General features: G+C 40.3%; 1 protein-coding gene across 5 annotated transcripts in view; it reads right to left on the minus strand.

The window, feature by feature from the left end:
- IKZF1 (IKAROS family zinc finger 1) overlaps nucleotides 1-21,121 on the minus strand; it is a 125,062-nt gene that overhangs the window by 16,238 nt on the left and 87,703 nt on the right. For 2 of the 5 annotated variants that reach the window (XM_027743641.2, XM_039378191.1), the window contains 2 exons: nucleotides 4,848-4,907; nucleotides 2,539-2,799 (listed from right to left, as the gene is read on the minus strand). In XM_027743641.2, coding sequence (XP_027599442.1) covers nucleotides 2,539-2,799; nucleotides 4,848-4,907 — 321 coding nt within the window. Of the gene's footprint in view, nucleotides 1-2,538; nucleotides 2,800-4,847; nucleotides 4,908-6,975; nucleotides 7,030-16,026; nucleotides 16,060-21,121 lie in introns of those variants that run through there. The other 3 variants (XM_039378189.1, XM_039378192.1, XM_039378190.1) reach the window with 3 other exon arrangements.

The following is a 21,121-nucleotide window of genomic DNA, read 5'->3' on the forward strand; positions in this document are numbered from 1 at the left end:
TATCTGCACTTGGCAGGTGTATTCATTAAAAGTAATTATGCCTTTTATCAGGTCAGGCAGTCATTTTATTTTGGCACTTTAGTGTGCTAGAGTTTTGTTCACTTATCAAATATTTATTTAAGAAAACCTCACAGCACATGCAGGTTTTACATGAATTATCAGCAAAGTAATTCATTTGCGAGGCTTATTCCTTCATCAGGCATGTATTTAAATGGGCTTTGGCATAGTCAGTTAAATGTCTGTAATAGTATATCCCATTTCTACTTTAATTTTCACAGTGCAGCTGAAAGGAAAAGCAGTCACCACTGTTTCCTCATGACGTCCCTTTAATTTAAACTACCAGCTCTAAACTTCCACTCCCTTGCCAGCCCCTGGAAAACTACCTGAGCTCCCTCAAAGAGGCTGCTCAGGAGAGGAGCTGAGAACAAGGTGGGAGGGAAAGCAAAGGCATTCTTTCCATGGAAAGACCCAGGAACAACACTCCACATCCTTTAGTTTTACTAAGTGTAAAAGGATGTAGTCCTGAGCAAAGTGCCTCTTGTGGGGTGCTTCCACTGTAGGCTTGAACTACATTCCCTGATTAAAAGAGGGTCTCGTTGGCAAGGAGAGGGCTCTGCAAAGTGTGCAGAAGTCTTGGAGTGACAGTTCTTGTGTGGCAGCACCCTGAGCACTCTTGGAAGGCACACAGGTCCCTCTACCAGGCAAGGAGTTCAGGCAACTGACTTTCTGTGCCAGGGAAAAGACCTGGCACCCAGTGAGGCAGCCCCTGGGGATGCTGTCACAGGGACCAGGCAGCCCAGCTCATTCTTCAGAGACTCAGTCTCTGAAGCACACAGAAATGAGTGCTTTAAACAAAGGCAGCTCTGCCCACTGCCTCCCTAAAGTCAGGTGTATCCCTACACAAACCGTTCAGCCCTGGTGCAAGCACTGGCAGGGACCCTCAGGACCCAAAACAGCTCTTCTGAAGCAGCAACAGGAGGTTATTTTTTAAATAAAAAAGCAGTCTGCTTAAACAAGCACGAAGACTTCTACCTCTAAGTACATTTTAAGTTGCAACATATTGTTTCAACTACTACAGCATCCCCTTCAAGCCCATGGGTCTTTTTAAAAATGTACAAGTAATTTTCATACACATTTTATCAACTTCTAAATGATCATATTAACATTTAATTAAAAAAAAAAGGAAAACAATCAACCATCAAGCACTTTATTGTATCTAGGATGTAGCCTCTGTTCTGAGAACTAGCTGTGGCTTTTCCAATAAAAATAATTATCTGCTTTTCTCTGACAGAGGGATTTTTCACATGGAAGTGAAGAGTACTTGGAAGCAGGCAATGTAACAGTACTGCTTCTGAAGGTGGCTAACCCACGTTGCATTAGCAGATCCCACCCTTCTGTAGCTTGAACAGACACAGTTACAATGAAAGACAGTAACGCTGGGTGGGGGGGGGGGGGAATGGACAACACTCGGGGTCTCTTCCTGGATCCTCTCCACGAAACTCTGAAAATGCTCTGCTAATCTCAAGCATTAGTAATTCTGGGGAAGTTGTTTAAGCATCACTGTGGATATGTGGAGGAAGAAAGTATCCATGTGTTTACTGGCACAATTATTTCAGTGGAATCTAACTATCAAACAGGTTGTTCCTACCTTAAAAATATTTTTAAATTCCCTCTCATTTGAATATTCATGCAAAAAATGCCAAATACTCTATTTATTTTCAAAGTAACTTGTATGGCACAACACTAGAGTTCAGTTCTCATCTGATTATGGATGATATTACAGTTTAGATTACAAGTCTAATTTTTAGACAGCTTATATATCAGGCAAGGTGAGACTCACCCTGGTCTTTACTTCTTCATTTGTTTCAGCCTCTTCATTTTTGGACTCTGAGACTATTCAGAATTAGAAAATTGAGGCAAGACATTTACAGCACTGTATAATGAAAAGCCATCCCTATGGATGTCTTTTTTTTATGTCTCTTTTAGCATGTCAGAGGAAACCCTTTAATGCGGATTTGACCAGTGACAATACCTGTTTTCACTCCATGAAACATTGGACATACAATTAAACCCTTTTTTACTATGACTGCCAATACCATTCTCTTAACATGTATTTTACCAGTCACTTTCATAATCACTGATCCATAATGAGCTTTGTTGCTTTGTTGGAAACATTACAATTGGGTCAATTTCAGAGTTAAACCCAACAAATGGGTTTGTCTTCAGCAATTCTTAGAAATTTCTTAGAAATTAAACAAGACTTACACATCTTCTTTACCTTTTTTTTTTTTAATTGATTTTTTGTAGCTTCAAACCAAAAAAACAGCACAATTTCTAGCCCAATAGATGGACTTCCATGAAGAAGTCTCAATTCCTGTGCTGTCCAAAAGAGTGTACCAAAATAACTGAGTTACAAATAGTCACTAATGCTGTATCATCTTACAAGAGGCAACATGTGCATGACACATAAAATAAGTCTTAGTTACTAATATGTCACCAATTCTTGTCAACTAAAGGAAAAACTATGTCAGGCCTTACCAGTGTGGCTTCGTTTGTGAACCATGAGCACATTGGGACCGATGCAAATTATCCCACAGATATCACATTTTAGCTTTCCGTTAGGAAGTCGAATGCCTCCAACTCCTGACATAGCCTTGCTGCCTGGGCCATTGTGTGAGCCATTCATTTTCTCTCCTGTAGCATCAAGCATTCGTAAATCCTCTGCACATTCTTCCCCATTCATTTCACAGGCACGCCCATTCTCTTCATCACTATGAGTCTCTATTTTAATATTACCAGCTGAAAAAAAACAATACAGGATGCCACTCAGTTTTGTTACAGAACAAATATTGTGGCAAATAAACAATCACATGAAAGGAGTTAACTTCTAAACAGCATGTACAATATATCTGAACAACAAAAGCTATGAACACAACTAAAATTCTATGGGCAATGTGATGAGTTTGTAACACATGTAGCAATGAACAGTGAATATCAGTAAAACAAATACAAGGCATCCAGGTAGCTGGGAACCCAAACAACATTACAAGTTCGTCTCTAGGTCACTTTGAGATTTTTGCATTTATAGATTTCATTTTGACAATTCAGGCTAACTGGAATGAAACTTAAAATGAATCCACTTCACAGGGGTTTGTCAGAAACAATTGTGAAAGTAAGTAATCGAAGACAATGGATGAAAATGAACAGAAAATGCAACATTCTCCGCTTGGTGGGAAGATCCCAAGTGTTGTACTGAATCCAAATATTTGGAATTCTATGGGGTAAGCAAGGACAATGGGAAAGCAAAGAGTACAAACACTGATAAAGAAACCAGGGCAGAGAAGGATGGAAGGAAGAATTTAAGAGCAAGAACTAGCACTTCAGGAAATTAGAGGAGTGATAATGGTGTTTTAGGACAGAAGGATTAGGACTGATGAGTAATAGGAGAGGATTTCCACAGCCATGAGCTACTATTAATAACCAGTCAAATCAACAAAGGTGGGTGGGGGAACTGTTATGACTTTATTGGATAAATCCTTTGTGTTATAATCCCGTAAGTGACAGTTGCTTGCAGCCAGAAGAAGAATTCGGATGTGAATTTGTCATAGCCTCACATGTGGTAACACAGAGGCTATGAACACAGCAAACTTTAAGGAAAAGGGCCAAGATTCAGACTATTCATGGTAATATTCATTGGTCTTCTCTCCACAGGACAGTATGATGTTTTGTGTAGGAAAAAAGCAATCTTTGCTGTTAATTCTGTTTTTTTCCGATCTAGTAATTTTGGTGAAAAAATACTTCTTCATTAGGCTGAAAAAGGCCATTTCATTGCCCAAAGTCTTACTTTCCATACCGTAGAAAACCTCTTCCTTCACCCCATCCCACACCAAAGCTGGTCTGTTTTATCCAATAAAGTTCAGGTCTTTTCCTTCTATGGAATGGCAGTTTCATGGTAGCCTCATTCAAAAGTGGTGGTGTAATAATAATAAGCTATGGGCAATAGTTACCTCAGGGCATTAAAGACCCTGATATTCCTTTGAAAGGGACAGGTTTGACAAACTCTTCTCTGATACACCCTGCAACCTCCCACGTGTCCCAGAAGGATTGCATGGATGTGACTGACAAGAGTATCTAACTCAAAATCTTACTGGTAAACAGAAGCCTAAAGGTGTTCACATTTCTGAATACTGCTTGACTGGATACCTTTTAAAAAGTCTACCAATCTAGGCATTTTAATGATTTTTCAGACACTGCATTTTTAATAGAAATCATATGCAAGACAGAATAAGCACATATCATAATAAGCAGTTTTCCCTTAAAACATATGTCCTAAAAAGGGGAATAATGTAGCCATATGGAAAAAAAAAAATCAATGACCAAACAATGATTTACAGAAATGGCATAACTAGCTAAAGAGAAGTGATTCTGCAAATTTAGTGGACTACAAACCCATATTGCTGTTTTCACCATGGCAAACAGAAGCAAAAGAATTATTTGGCTTGAGCATATTACAAGATTTTCCATAATTTACGCACCAATTTTTCCCTTTTAATAATAATAAATAAATAATATAATGTAATAATAACAATTAATAAATACACATACTTATGCAAAACAATTATAAGCTCCTTGCCTGCCAGGGATTTGGAGAAGGTGGCTTTTGAAGCAGATTTTCTATTAAGTTAAAAACAAAATACATGTGAACAAAGCCAAAAGATCAGACTACTTAAGCTCTTTGGTAGTACATGCAGTACATTATTCAGAAGTGAAATGACACAAATAAAAGTCATAAAAATAGGAACTAGATGGAAATGCTCTGTAGTGAGCTGAGTTTGCAGTATACTTACTGGAAAAAGATTTGGGAATTATTGCATGAAAGTCCCTAAAGCCTTCCGCCCCGTATGCAGCTGCAATAAAGAAGGCAAACAAGAAGCTGGTTTGTGGTACTGCTAGCAGTAAATATAAAAGAAGATGGCATTATTGCTATCAGATAAATACCTAGGAGAAAGACAGAACTACCATCACAGAAGCAACACAAGTAGTTTAGGATGAAGGAAGAACAGCAGCAGGACAGCTGGCAGGGGGAATCCTGACTTGTCTAGAACAATTCCCATTTGTGAAAATGCCCTTTTCTTCCAAAGCAGCCAACAAGTTTTATCATGTTTTCTAAATGCATGTCTCTTGGGTATTCCCCTGGCTAGCATATTAATTCCTGCTGAAGTCAAGAGAAACTTTTGCTAATGTGTCTCAAAAGGGTCAATGCAGGTCCCCACAGTGCAGCTTCCTCAGAATTTATGTTTTGCCAATATGCTCTTTCTTATACATTCTTGCTTCTAGTCTCTGTTATTATAAAAAGTGAAACTGAATTATTTTCTTCTCACGCCTGTTGGTCTTATGCAATGGAAGAAGAGGGGGTGCAATTTTACATATATACTTTTGTGTATATTGGCATATTTTTTGTTTGTATTTATAAGGTTTGTTCTCACAATGTATCTACAAAAAAAGTAGTTACACAAATATACTATACCCTGCATATTATGAGCAGCCACATACAAATTAACATGCCATTGGGCACACTGATGCAGGTAATGATGGAGTTCGTTACTTGGTATAAGCAATGATAGGGATATTGATCCAGTCAATCTTCACTAAAGCTCTCTGCAGCTGTGCCCCTGGACTGCTGCAGCCCTACTGCTCAATGAATGTCCCCACGCAGACCAGGCTGGATACCCAGGATGCTTTACAAGCACATCTATTTGGCAGTGCAGCTCATGGCAGGAGCTCGGTTCAGGTGCAGAGTTCACTTTGCCAGTGAGAGCTGATGGACAGTGAGGCCACCCAACACACCCTGCGTCCCCACAGAAATCTTACAGGTCTAATTAACAAGCAAAATATCTCCATGTTCGAACTTAACACTTCTTGCAAACATGTCTGCTATATGAAAACTAGTGAAGTGAGCCCCACTGATGCAGGAGACACAACAGGAGAGAGAAATAATTTCAATAAAAATAATAAGGACTTTTATTAAATCTGAATAAGAAATGGGAATGCAGAGTATACTTTCTTTTTATTTTTTTTTTCCTAGGGACTTATACTGGAAATAACAGTGTTTTCTACTTCTTTTGTGATAGAGATTCCTGTCCCTCTCCTGCCACAGTGGGGAGGTACAAAGATGTGATACATACCCATGAACCATATTTTTCAGATGCACTGATCAAGAACATACTCAGCATTTGTACAGGTTTCTCAAACAGTTACTCAATACAGTCTTTGTAGAAATGATTTCTTTGCACATCTGCATCTATATACACACATGAAGACATTACTTAGTTCTATAATAAATCATGGTAATAATTTCTCATTGGCTCTTCTAACACCATTAAGAAATTACTCATTAATTAATTTACTTCAATTTGGTTGGAGGTGACCTTAAAAGGCTCTGGATTTTACTCCCTTTATACACATTATTGCAATTCAGGGGAGTTTAACACAAACCCACTTTTCTGTGCAAGGAGTGTGGAGTGCTTTGGTGTCGCTGAACTGACAGCTCTCTCCCACTGCCTTTTCACCTATTCAGATTGTGGAGAAGTACCCAAAAGCAGGATACTCTTATGCTCTATGATGTTTACTGGAAACTTCACTCAGGATTTTCTGAAGAGCATTTGAAATTTATGTTAAAAAGACTGGTCTACATTCTATGGCTAAAGTTGGTTTATTCAAGTCTTAGAAAAAAAAAAGTGATATGTCAAAGGGGGGGGGGGGGGGGGGGGGGGAGATGATATAATTTATCACTGAAGAGCAGCGTAGCTGGCTTCACACCAGACTCGGGCTAGGACAATCAGGAAGGCAGGATGATATGAGAGGAGACAGAGTCACACTTCCCCGGAAAGAGCTGAGCAATGTGAAGAGGGAAGGGAGGTGTTTTGCAATGAGTGAAAGAGTCAATAGTGAGGAGAAAGGAGAAACCAAACAGACCTCCTGGAAAACTGGACGTAGAGGGTGGCTTTCGAAGGACAGAGAAATAGGCAGCTGGAAAAAAGAGGCATGTGAAGAATTAGTAATTTGTTCTCAATCTGTTGCCAATTTACTTTCTCTTCTAGGTTGTGGGATTCCCTCTCAGATGTGAAATCCTTTCAGTTTTGTGAGACTTTTGCACCAGCATAGGTCTAAGTACCTGGGTAAATTCCATTTGGAAGGGGGCATTCACCTCCCAAGTCATATTCTTCTTCAGTGGGATTTTTAAAGAAAAAAAAGCATGAGACTTGGCTATCAAAGAAATTTAGAGAGTAACAGAGAAAGAGAAATCACACTGAAGCTTCTGTGGCATTTAAACAATAGAGAGTTCCTTACTCCCTTTTATTTGTAGTGGAGTTTGACCCTTTATCCTAGTAGGTACTTAACTGTATCTTGTGGCATATATACCTGCCTTTAAGAACTTATCCTTTAGCCTTCCTTTTAAAATAACCCAGATAACCCGATTTTGGCTCCATGCAATGTCTTGCTTGTACTTTGTAGCCAACAGCAGAGAAAGATCTCTCTTCAAGTTGCTGCAAATAGTTTGGGTGCATGTAATTTTTGTTTGAATGGCCCACTGGACAAGCCAGAAGTATTTTGTTGATGTTAGTTATGTGTGTTTAAATGGTAGCTTTAAAGTCCGACAAGAGTTCTCATGAAGGCACTTTAACTATTCAAGCAGCAATCATACCTGACTGATATGGACAGTACATTATCAATGTTACAGTGAGAAAAAACTTTTAGCACCATCTTTCTAACAAATGATAGAAAATGTTGCTAAAAAGGCAGAATAAGATGAAAAAAAGCTTACCAGGCCAAAATAAATCACCTCAGCATATTAACATGTGTCAACAAACGCAGGGAGGATCTCTTCTTGTTTACATAGGTACAAAACTCAGAAAACAGAATATTGCCAGCAATTCCACGTGTTATTTCTGATATAAGAAGACATTAACAGCTATTTGGGTTTGTTACAGTGTACCTAAAGTCTAGCACTTGGCTATGGACCTGCAATTCAAACCCTGCCCCTTCCTTTTTACATCGTGGTCCTTTACTGTGGTATTAGCTCTGTTTTCAACACCCACGAGTGCTGCAGCTGGAGGATGCCATTCCCAGAAATGCAAGTTGTTTGTCCACAGAATACTTAAGGAGTCATTATTCACCAGCCTGACTTGAAAACAACAAACCCAATTCTTTAACTCAAATTACGTTTCCATTAGTAGTATCTTTCCCTTATGAACTTCTGAAGGGAGATGAAGAATCATGTGGATGTGAAAAAGTACAACAAAAAGTCTGGGTAGAGGAACCATAATTAGTTATGCAGTGGCTTCAGCCTTTTCCAGTATAATTCAAAAGACACAACAGAACGTAGATGGGATTGATCAAACTAACTGGTTTGAGAAAAAGCAGACATTGAGGTGCTCTTAAAATTACTTTTTTTTGCTCTCTCCTTTCTACAAATAGCACTGCATTGCCCTATTAATCAAGCATTTGTGGTGCTTCTCTGTGTAAAATGCTGAAAGATAAAGACTTTTCAAAGGGCAACAAAAATAACAGGAAGAAGACTAGTAGCAGGAACTGCTGGGACACACCTGCAGGTAGAGCAGAGTGGTGCTGACGGATAAGGAGATCCTCCCTGCAGGGTCCATGCTGCTTCCTTTGACTCCAAGTGCCAATCAGGTCTTGGCAGCCAATTTCTTCCCTACTCTAATTCTGGCTTTCAATCAAATGTATATTATTCCAGAAACACGGGCGTGCACAGATAAGCTATCTCCCATGGGACAACTGGTGTGAGGAGCTCCACCCATGCCATCACCCACGACTGCTATTTCTCTCTGCTGCTGGCTGTGGGGAGGTGTCCACCCAGTGTGCCAGCACCAGCACCCATCAGCATGCACAGCTCGTTCTCAGCAGCAAGGAGCAGGGAACTGTGCTTCACTGCATTGCAAAGCACATCAACACCTTTTTTCCAGGGGCTGAAATGAGATCGAACTGTTCAGAATGGAAACAAGTGAACAAAACAACCAACAGAGTATGTTCTCTCTAGGTACAAAAAGTGACTTCTGCTTCATTGTGCAGACTCCCAGTAACCTCCCGTTAGTTACCTGCAGGAATCCTCTAAAGCACCAGTAAAGACAGACAGAAAGACAGATTCAAAGACAGATTCAAGTAATGCCCTCAAATATACTTATACACTTGAAGCTAGGTGCCTTTTATATATCTTTCTAAATTTGTGTTTCAGCAGGAAACGATTTGTAACCAAGACAAGGGGCTGATCTAGTTCATATTTCTTGTCTTTGATGTGCTACTTGCTGGTACATTTTGTACTGGATTCAAGTTGTTTTTCCCAAGGACTGATAACTACCTGGCTGCTTGATGTTTAAAATTTGAACTACAAGTAAAACTAAGTTTTAAAGGCAAGAGAAAGAGCATTATCAAGAAATGCCATGTTAAACCTGTTTTTCAAGTTCCACATGTACGTGTAACCCATGGTTCCTCTACTGGAAGTTCTCTATATCTTTTACTGGTTGCATGATGGAGAAGCTAAGGGAGCTGCTGCAGACTTGCTGGTAACAGGCTTTATTGACACTTTTCTGCTTTGAGAAGTAAGCTGGGAAGATTTTCACACTGGAGAGAAAAATTTGCTGACAAATGATGGTAAGAACGACAATTCTCATCCTTACAGTCTTTGTCTATTCTGCTTCTATCAGATTTTTTTAACATGGGCATTAAAGGATGAGGAAGTAGCAGAAGGGCCTTTAGTATGAAATTTTTAAAAAGCAAAGTAACCTTAAGTAACAAGGGAAAACACTGAGGTGAAAACACTGCCATATATGAAAACATTCTCAGCTCACACAGGTATATCTGTGTGAATACTCTTGCTTTACATGCTGAGACTGCATTCTCCAGCAACATTACAGGCACAAACATGGTGACATGCTCTTTCCCACACAGCAACAGTTACTCAAGAACAACAGAGCCTCAGATATATGATATTCTAAAATTTTAAGGCATCTCCCTTCTCTAATCCTTCCATAAAGCATGCTTTAGTTAAATTCATGGGTGTTAACCCGTCCTCAACTAATGCAACAAAATTCTATCTAAAGGCAGTTGCACGTGGCAGCTGCAAGGATGTGGGGGTAAGTGTGCACAAAGAATAGTGTTTTGGAGAAGAGGAATGACTATGTTGAGATTCAACAGGCAGACCAAACAAGCTCTTCACAGATGGGAGAGACAGCCAGGCTATTCCATGAAGCCATGCTGTCATGGCTGGAAATTGTTCTCACCTGGGCATTACTGTGGGAATCCCTAAAAAGAGCAAAGGGCTTAAAAAAATACAGAAACTCAATTAAAAAACAGCAACACATGTAAGGTGATCATTACAAATAATTAATGTGAACTGTCGTTAGAGGGGGAATTTCCAGCTTGCCTGACCAAGAGAAAAAGCCTGTGAAATCTGAACACGCAAAGATGGTATTGGTCAGGCCTGTACCAGCTGAAGGCAACAGTTGTTACCCTGCACAAGAAAACTACCACTTGGGAGCAGTGAAGTGCCCTTGGTTGTGTAGTTCGGGGAAAGGCAAGGAGATGAACTGTTTTGTCTATTGCTTCAGAGCACCAACATTTGCCCTGCGCTGAACGCAAAGTGAGCCCTTCCATGCAAACTTTACTCTTTACGTGTGCCGGTTCAGTGAGCTGCTTGTGTGTCTTTAATTTCATCCCTGGAATGGCTCAGGAACAGGCCCTTGCAAGTCCATGTTAACAACTAATGTGCTGTGCCTTTGCTATCAGTGAAACAGCCACAGGGAATTTTCCAGGGACCATTTAGGTACCATGAAGATGCCTTGGGCAACATTTTCACAAGTGTCCATAGTTCCTCAGCTGTCAAAGGGTCAGTAGATCTAAAATTAGACAAAGCAGCTGTGTTTAGGTTTGGGAAGGTGCCTTTGGATGCCGTGCCAAGGCTGTACATTGTCAGTCTTCTCTTTTGAGAAGAGTTGAGAGGTTGAAATGGAGAAGAACTTAGCCATTTCAGCACTTGAGAGGGAATACACTATGAAAATTTTATTATCTTGACTACTCTGACAACAAATTGCTGAGCAGAGTCTTCTGTGTCCCCCTCATCAGACACAGGGGAAAAAACCCAGGGATATTGAGTATTTTAAAGTTTATTTTAGAACATATCAAATATAGTCATCACTTTATGAGTGATAAAGTAGATGTTCTCCCTCAGGACTGTGCAAAGAAAATTATGCTGAGGTACAGAGCCTGTTTTAGGTCTGTTAACCCTGAGCGCCCAGTTATTTTTCTAGATGCTATTGAAGATCTTTCTTTTTGTGTTGTATAAATATTATCCAAGGTTTTGCAATATAAAATGCTGTTTACTTGATTATAGTGTGCTCAATAGTCCAGGGAAAGGAAATCCTAATCTAAGACTTCTGGGGCAGAGGCATAAATTGCTCCACATAAGTCTCAAAGAAATTCTCTCAATGTGCATATACCTGGTAGCTCCTGAGGAGAAAGATTTCAGGGCAAAATTTATTCTTTTCCACCATATATCCAGACAATGCTTTGCTACAGGGACCTGGAGTCCCCCTCAGGCAATCAATCCTCTTGTGTTGAAATGGCAAGAAACTCCAAACGGTGCTGGCACTCTCAAGCACTCAGAGATCTGGATCATTCTGAAAGTCTAATGCAACTAAACTCAGTTTAGTACACATTTTTAAGAGATTTCTTGTCTTTCTTCATTTTTGACTATTTTTCATGCTTGCTGTTTTCTTGTTTTTACCTCAGGAAAAACAAGCACACCTTCCCTTTCCCAAACAGAATCCAACCTTAGCCATATTAGTGCTATGAGAAGTTACCCCCGACATTGGATGCCTCTACTGTGAGGCATCAAACAACTGCAAGGTGAATAGTGTTGTATTGGGTCTTCAAACACAATGCTAAGGGAAAAATCCAGATTTCACTAGCTTTCTGCGAAAGCTGACTCAAAAATAAGGATAGATTATTAAAAAAAACCTCAGTTTCTCCGAAGGATGTGAAAAAAAATATGACAGAGGTTCAGATTAAAGAATTTTCAATACATAAAAGATATTATATGAGGAACAGCATCCTACCTGAACTTCCTAGCTCTGCTCTGCAAGCGCACCTCAACTGTGTTTTGAAACTACTGAATTTAGGAGTCCCTATTCCTGTCCTGAAGTGTATCTCCAAAACCAGAAAGGAACTATGCTGCTGAAGAGAACTCCAAGCTGAAGTCTGGTTGAGTTTCTGGTGCAGGTATCATTATGCGTCCAGAGGAGAAAGACCAACATGGCAATCTGCTCGGGTGCAGCTTCCTCAAACTCTGAACAGTTCCTCAGCAACGTTGAGTGTAAAAGGTGTTTAAAAATTACTTTACCTCTCTCTTGAATGAGTAATCTGATGTTTGAAACTCACTGGAAACACAGTCAAGATCACAATCTTCAGACAGTCACAATTACCATGGTAGGTATCACTCACTATCTTACATCAAAATGCAACCATTTTCTTAACATGGATAGATCAACAAAGCATCCAAGTCAACATGTTGCTGGCAGAGCTTCAAGGGAAAAGGCTTTCAAAATAATAGTTGTTGAACTGAATGGTCTCCAATCGCATCACTTGAATAAATTATCATAAGGAGCCCAAAACTGACTATTATGAATGTGAGAAACCTATATAACTCAGACCACAGAAATTCTTTCAGCAAAGCCTCTATTTCTGGATGAGGTATAGAAGAGAATAACCTAATATGGTCTAACTAGTGTTCAAATACTGCTGAAATTTCTCTAAACTCTTCCACTCATTACAATATGCCTACCAATTACTTTAACATAAATCTTTAACAGATTTCTACAAAAGAAACTAATATTTTGAGGCTCTCCAACTTCAGAAGCTAATGAAATTAGATTATAAGAAAATAGATCACCCCAGAAAATGCTGATCACTCAGAAATCAGACCACTGTCTCAAGCTCCATATCTGAATCCTGGACATCCAGTCACCTCAGGAGCACCCTCTGTTTAGCACGCATGCGTAGGCAGGCATTTGTTAGCTCCTCACAAACTCTATTTGACACAACCTGTAAGACGATCAGTAGAGAAGCAGATAACAAAAAGGACATGTATTGCTATATTCTGATTTAAAATCTCAGAGGGGGTTCAGCCATTGTTTTCCCATCTGCAGCAGAGGGAGACTATGAAATCCTTGGTCCACTGCAACACCCCACAGGCTGGAAGCAACTGTATGGCAGTGGAGAGCAATTCTGAAGTATCTAAATTATCTTGGAGCTTAAGTCTCCTTGACTTTTATTAATATTCTGATTTTTAAGACAAGCTGAGCTTCTCAGGGGGAGGGAGGGAGGAGTGGGGAAACAGCAAACACCAAAAATGCTGTGAACTTCAGTCCAGTTGCAGCCATAGCTGAGAAACATCACAGCTTCCCCCTTGTCCAGCTTAACAGGAAACCTTTATCTACTGTTCCTCTAACTCCTTCCACTAACACACAGCAGCCTGGACATATTACCCATTTCCTCCCAACCCACAGTTGTTTATCTCCTTAGCATCTGTTATGGCCTAGAAGTTTGGAGCAACGCTGACACCAGTTGCTATGATGTAAATTTAAATCGATCAAGTTGAAAGGCTTCTAGGGACCTCAGACATCAAAAAAAAAAATGGGGAGAGAAAGAAGGAGAGGGAGAGGGAGAAGAGAGGGAGAGGGAGAAAGAGAAGAGAGGAGAGGAGATTCATCTCTAAGTAATGGGTGTCCTAGGAAGTAGCTGGAGCAAACTTCCCAGGTGTGACTTTTTCCAGCTGCCTGATATCTCAAGAAAGCTACAGCATCTTCTCATTTTTATCCAGGTCACATTCCAAAGGTTTACTTCACATCCAGAAATGGGCCCTGAGAATAATTTCTCCTTTGAGGTTCCATTATTTGTTTGTTTGTTGTTTTGAAGGGACAATGCTATGAACTGTGCACAATACAGGTGTAGAGTCTGCTCAGCTTTCACATCTCTACAGGCAAGTTCAGAAACGTGTCATGGCTATATTTCATCTTTTGCAGTACTATTGTGGGAGACCCTTAGACTGGCACTATCTGCATCTCTCTTTTGTGTTCAAGGACACAGTGATGGTTCAGTTTGGGATTATCTTTAACTACGTGGAAAGCCATTATCTCAAGTTACTGAGCTGGAAACTTTCTGATTTTTTTGCCATTTCTCTTCCCTATTTTTAAATCTCTCCCTTCCTTCACTCAGCCTCCTACTCCTGCCTCTCCACCCTGACCTGCTTCTTTGCACTCCTGGAGGTGAAACCAAAGAGCTGCAGTTGTGACACTGCAGTTTGTGTGTCACATTGTAACATTTCCACATCCTCCTCACTCTGTTGTAAAAGTACTCTAAGAGGAAGAAAGGCAAATAATGAAATATAGGAAAGCAGGAAAAGAGGAAGCAGCCAAGAGACAGAAGCCCAACTGAAATGCTAAGAATTATGGAGAAGTGACAGAAAGGGAAGCACAGACCAGGAATTATACTTAGTGGCTTTTTTAAAAAAAATTAAAACTAGAAAAAAAATATAGAGACTTGGCCTTTTTGCCTCTGCAGTAATCTTTCAGATTACTATTCCTGTCTGATTTTCACTCATTTCATGTGTATTCCCTTTCCTGCCTACTTTAAGACAGTTACCAAACTGTCCTGCTCTATGTGCAGCTGGACTCCTCCAAACCTGAACTAACCACCAGCCCATTCCTTATCTTCATATCAACCAAGAGAAGGGACTCCTCAAATAACTCTCTGAAAGAAAAGAGGGAGGTCAAATATGAACAAAAGGTTTCCAAATGCTTAGCCTCAGGGTGAGAAGGCGGATTAGGCAATGGTCTTTTTTGCTGGAGGCAGCTGTGGAGAACAGTGATGGAAGAGTACAGGAGGAAATTGGCTAAAGCAGAGTAGGGATTGCCTAACTGGGCAATCCTGCCTGGCTGGCAGTGGATGAAGCAGACAGCTTAGGAAGTCCTTCCACTGAGATCATGTACTGTTCTGTCCCGCTTGTTCAGAATGAAACTTGGCTGGAGCAGAAGGCGTTTGAGATTCACATGAAAAATTTTCTCTTCTCCATTTGCAGGCAAAGGAGATACAAAGCAGAACATGAACCTCTTCAAGAACAGAGTGGGAACACCAGCTTTTTACACTCTTCCATTTCTCAGGGACTTTTCACCAAGAATTTGTCTGATAAAGGGCTGGGTAGAAAGTACAAACTTGAGAAATGACCCTCTATAAATATCACAACACTAACAGTTATGCACCCCTTTTGAGTCAAGCTCCAGTTTTTATCTTATCTGGTGGCTAACTGAATTTTGTAGTTTCTCAGGAAGATAGTGGTGAAATCCTGCATGTAGATGAAGACAGGAGTGTTACACAAAGGTGTACTGTGGTATATTTATTTTTCATCACTGCATGAAAGCTATCTTGTTGGAAGAACACTCAAAACCATTTGTGGCTATTCCCCCACAAAGAGGCTGTTAGTACGTGATAAGAAATGGGTAAGTAAGGCTTCACTTTCTTTGAAATACTCTTGCACTGAGAATATCAACAGTTTCAGCTATTTTCCCTACCATTTATCTGTGAATTAAAAAGTATCTTCTGGGCCACGTGATCAGTGTTTAGTTCTTCAGCTAAAATGAATGTGTGGGACAGAGGAGAGGTGACGCTACATGTGTAGGAAGGAGTTAGCAGTTTCCTCTCACGAACAGTAACAGTTCTTGAGATGGAATGACTGTTGGAGACCTCCACTGAATGTCCCACCCCACAGCTCTGATTGCTCTTCCACTTCCCTACAGATACAGCACCAATACCTCTAGTTTACAAGGGCAGAGTTTATACACTGCATTATTCGTCTAAAGATGGCAGGGTGACCAAACTGTGTAATACCCAGTACATGTTTGTAAGAGGAACTATGACCATTATGAAGGTTTTGTCTAGGCTGTCATATCCTACCTGGTACAGAGATGGGCTGGTGTATATTTCAGGTTTGAGGGGCATTACCTGCCTTCTTCTGGCTTTACTAGTTCTGGTCTGGTTTTCACTTCAGTGGAGCCCCTCTTGATGTAGGTCAGCATTTCAAAAGAAAAAAACCAGCCATGAAGAAGTTCAAGAAATAATGTTTTGTCAAATCAAATGAGTACTGCAAGAAAGAACTTAGATACGGATGTTCTCCACAGCAAATGGATGCAATTTTTCTATTTGACTTTAGATGAGAAATGTCAAGCAAAAGAGGCAGAAATAGGATAATTTTCTATCAAGCCAGTCATAATGTTACTTACTGTTAAACCAGAACAGTTGGAAACAGCTAAGCATTTGCCTCCACTGCAACCCTAGCCATAAGGAAAGGCACAAGTAGTTTGGTCAAGGAGCAATACCACAAGGGGAATTTTTTGCTGATGTAAACTTGGAAAAAAGAGAACATTAAATAGGAATACAAATGGGTAATACTCGATCCAGTCCTATTCTCAGTTTCTCACCAATTATGAATAGTACTTATCCTTTAATAATTCTTGGTCTCACAAAGAGTAGCCTTCTGCTTCAGCCTACAGAGAATTTGATAACAAACAGAACTTTACGACCTCAAAGAGGGATAAGGCACTGGATGCAGACTGAGGAAATCTAGGTTTAATTCCTAGCTCAGCCACAGACTTCCTGTGTGGCCATGGGAAAGATGCTTAATCCATCATGTGCCCTTACTTCCTTATCTGCACATTTTTCAATTCTTTTTTAACAGGGTTAAGACTTTTTTTCTTTTTTTTTTTTTTTTTTCCTTTTTTCTAATGGGGGACCCAAAAGCCATTTTGCTGGTCAGAGTGATTCTTATATTCAGGTAAATGCCTCTCAAGTGTTCTAACACATAAGGCTGAAATCTGTCCATGCACTGGTTACCTTCCCGGCATGTGTCCCACAGAAGGTGACTAGGGACCATGGAGCAGCAGTTATCCAAAAGGTTGTATCACTCAGGTATTTGTGAAAATGCTTCCCACAGGCTGTGATGTGTCCTCCAGAATTATACAAAGGTAGAATTATTGTCCAGCCTAATAAACTTTGGTTACACCCATAAAATACTGGATATCAAATGTTTGGAACCCTCAGCCAGTTCTCCCTTATCCAGGATTGCTCAAGGTCAAAAGTAGACTTTTCTTCCTCAGACTCATGATGCAGAAGCAGGAAAGAAACAATTTTTTTCCTCAGTTGGCCTTTTCCCATGCTACCATTCTGTTCCAAGACAGATGTAAAAATCCCAAAGGCGACTACCTCAAGAAAAAAGAAAGCTTAAGCTGTTTAATATCCAAAGCAGTTTTTAATTTCCCTAAACACTGAAGCCAGTATGGCATAAGTTATCAGTAGTCTGAGAAAGGAAAGAAGAAAAGGGGCTCAGCCTTTACCTTTTATGTGGGAAATGACCTAAAACTGAAAACTCTGTCATCTCCAGTTCAGCTGCATAGTGCTTCTCATACATGTTCAGTTATGAGATGTGAAATGTCACTCCAGAACCAAATTGCTACAGTGTTTTTTTTAAATCTTCACAAACATCTCAGCGTAAAGAAAAGCCTGGACAAGAGTATGGATTTGACACCCTGACATTTGGGCTTATCTCCCCACTTTATCCTCAGCTACTCAGCCTATCAGGACCAGCCTCACTCACTTCTCTGTCACACCAGCACTGGGCTGGAATTTCACTCATTGCACTTGCACAACCCAGGACTCCTCCCTGTAAAAATGAGGCACAGAGCTGGAAATTAGTTCTCCCCTTTTTCCAAAACTCCAAGCGATACAGTGAATTGCTTCTCTGTACTAAAATCTAGACTAATTAGAAGTCAGGAAATCAATAATTTCCTGATTCCCCAAATGATCTAATCATCCGCTGATAATATTTATTTTATTCCCTCATGTACAATCATCAAATCCTTCCTTTATTTACATTTACCTCTTTTATATTTCTCGATCTTATTTTTCAAGACATGAGGTTTAAAACAAAGCTGAGTACTTTGAACCAAACCAATCCCACTGCACCCTGGAAGAACACACAGACTTTTTCGCTGCAGTTATCAGAAAAATATATTTGCTCTCTGGTCTCCAGAATACTATGTATGGTTTAGGTTCCACAGCACAATTGATTACATTTCATTCTGCCCCACCTCACACTTACCTTGGCTAGGACTTGTAAGGCTTAATTGATCAATTATGTATATATAGTCTTAATTAGATTGTAAACTCCTTGGGGAATGCTGTTGGTGTTTGTGCAGTGTCTAGAGCAACAGAGTTCCTTTTCCAGGAAACCTGTGCCACAACATAAATTCAGAGATTAAAAAAAACCACAACAAAACAATTGAAAAAAAATGATGGCAGAAAAACCCAAAGCTTAATTCAATCCCCTTCTCAGTCTTACACCAACAGCAAGAGCTAAAATGGACAGAGGACACACAATTACCCACAACTAGAACAAGGTCTGTGCTGTGAAAACTGATGTCAGGCGTTCAGAGGGTGATCAAAACTTGGCCTCCCATAAGGGTTAATGATCTATTCAGTGTTGGCATTTCCTGTTATCTCAGCATTTATGGAATATCTGAAAACGTCTAGCAGGCAAAGTTTCTGTCAAACTTCCTCTCTGCTCCTAACTGCGTGCCCTGGACAGTGTAAGTGCCTTTTACGTGGAAGAATCCTTTTTAAATCTGCCCAGCTTATGTTTAAAGCACTTTTCAAATATTCCAAAGGAAAAGACACTGCATTGCGTTTTCACCAAACATGATGGATTCTCAGCACAGAAACACCCAAATATGTGCCCTAACATGCCATTACACATTAGGAAACCTTCTTTCCCATGAACTACCAAGCTGCAACTCCTGCAAGCCAGAGAGAGACCATCAGCACTGTTCAATCCAGGATTCATAATGCACCTAAATTTCATACTACCATCCAGACACCACGATTGGACTGAGACAAATGGAACACATGAAAAACCTTCCACATTAAAATGCACAGCAGTTCTACGTTAGTTGCTGCTTCTTATTAGCAAAGGTAAACTTTGGTATCTGTGCCACGGCCATGCTGCACCGTGGAGTACAGCAAAGTCAGGAAAGGAAATTAAATCCTGCTAACTCTAACACTTAGAAACACTTACATCCAGAAATACAGTTTGAGCTTCTGGGCTATACAGATTAAGTCAGGTCGTGGCCAGGCAGGTTTGTCAGAGGCTGCAGCAAGTGTATAGACTTGGTCTTCAGAAAATCAACCTTTTCCTGGTAAACCGGTCAGCAACCAGGGACAAAAATATTGGACTAATGAATGACGCTTTGTTCATTTAGAAGAGAGAAACTAAAGTCTGACCTGTCCAACACAAAAAGACAAAATCATAATGGCTGAGCATTTCTGAGCACATAAGACACTCTAATCCCAGTGATCCCAGTATTCTACTTGAAGGCCTTTGGACTCCTGGAAACTGTTAGACACTAGGATTGTCTCTTGCCTCAGAGCAGTTCTAAGAGCTCTCCTTGACACCAGGACAAATGAAGAATGGCTCATCCACAGCTCCAAATTCCTTTACCTCAAATTTAGGTAAAGGAGTTGCAGCATGGAGTCCCAGCAAAGGTGATGCGAACCACAGGCTTACACCTTAAGGGTAAGGTGCTTCTCAAGTGTCTGTAGAAGAGAAACGCTTAAAGTTTTGTTTTCTGTTGTCATCTTTTTTTATTGAATAAATGTGCAATGGCTGTTAGTAGTGCAGGACCGTGGCATGCTGCAGCAAACCTTCCCAGCAAGTCTGGTGAAATTTGCTTCTGCTGATGCAAATGTGCTGTTTGCTAGAGCTGCCTATGGCTATCTGATGAACTCCCATCCTATGCCTGAACATGAAAGCACAACCCACAGCCCAGAACGTGAGGATCACTGTGTTCTCAGGAAGTAGGCAACTAATATAACCATTTGTGCTCTGTCTCACTGAGGGTAAAAAAGAGGGGTGAAAAAAACCACCATTGCACAGCAAATGCTAGTTTCCACACAAGAAGACCAGGGACTGCATTGTGCTCAACTATCCTGGCCTTCATGAGGGGTTGTATTTTGCACTCATCTATAGCTCCCTACAGTGTACATAAGGAGATTCCCTGAATATCACTGTCTCTTTCTGGGACAGAAGAGCAGAAGGGTCCATCACTACATCTGTTACAGTGGCACTTTTAACTATGCTTTTGTATTTGTTAGCTCTGTTAGCTACTGAAACATCTCTAAGAAATTTATTGAGTTAGGCATGCACTTTTTTTCCCACTTTTAATGGAAAGCTGTATCTCAAATGAGAGATACAAGATATTATATCTGCATTTTCCGTTAGGTTATTTCAATACATCAGCCATCTATCCCTCTGCTCTGAGGACCATATGTCCCCCCAAAGCTTCATTATGCAATCCTAAATTTGGTACAGGACTGTAAAAGAATCTTCTGGAAAAAAGCACTTCATCAATGTTTCCCTGTCTGTCTATTACAGACCTTACCTGAATAACACTACAAGAAATTAAGTGAATAAAACACCTGAATGCAAGGAGGAATAGCATTTAAGAAGTGTGGGGGAGGGTCTCGGGAGCCCATGTACCCTTCCACTACTGAGCTGGCAGAGGTAGGCAGGAAAGCTTCTTCAGGGCATTGCCTCTGGCAAAGAATGACTGCAGGAAGGATTGAGAGGGAGTGTGTGTTTCTCTTTCCTTACCCTGTCTTCCCCTATTTTCATGAACTCCCTGGTGGTCCTTTTAGTACCATGACCCCATCTACCTACACAGCTGACTTGGCCCAGCAGCTTTACGCAGACTACAAAAGCCACAACGAGTACAAGCAGATCTTCCTCAGCTGCTGCCCACTTCCCAAATGGAATTTACACTTAGGTTTCTTATAGGGATACAGGCAAGTTAGCAGGAACTAACCTTTTCCTCTTTTAGATTTGAAAAAAATATTTTTATGGCATGTGTTTACGTTGCAGAGTGCATGTCTGATAGGTCTTAAAAAGAATGAAAAGCTCTGCTTTCAAGATAAATGCTCTTCTGCATATATGTGATGGTTT

Source organism: Pipra filicauda, unplaced genomic scaffold (assembly GCF_003945595.2).
Source record: "Pipra filicauda isolate LSUMZ 115617 unplaced genomic scaffold, ASM394559v2 scaffold130_size2058158_pilon, whole genome shotgun sequence".
NCBI classification, from domain to species: Eukaryota; Metazoa; Chordata; class Aves; order Passeriformes; family Pipridae; genus Pipra; species Pipra filicauda.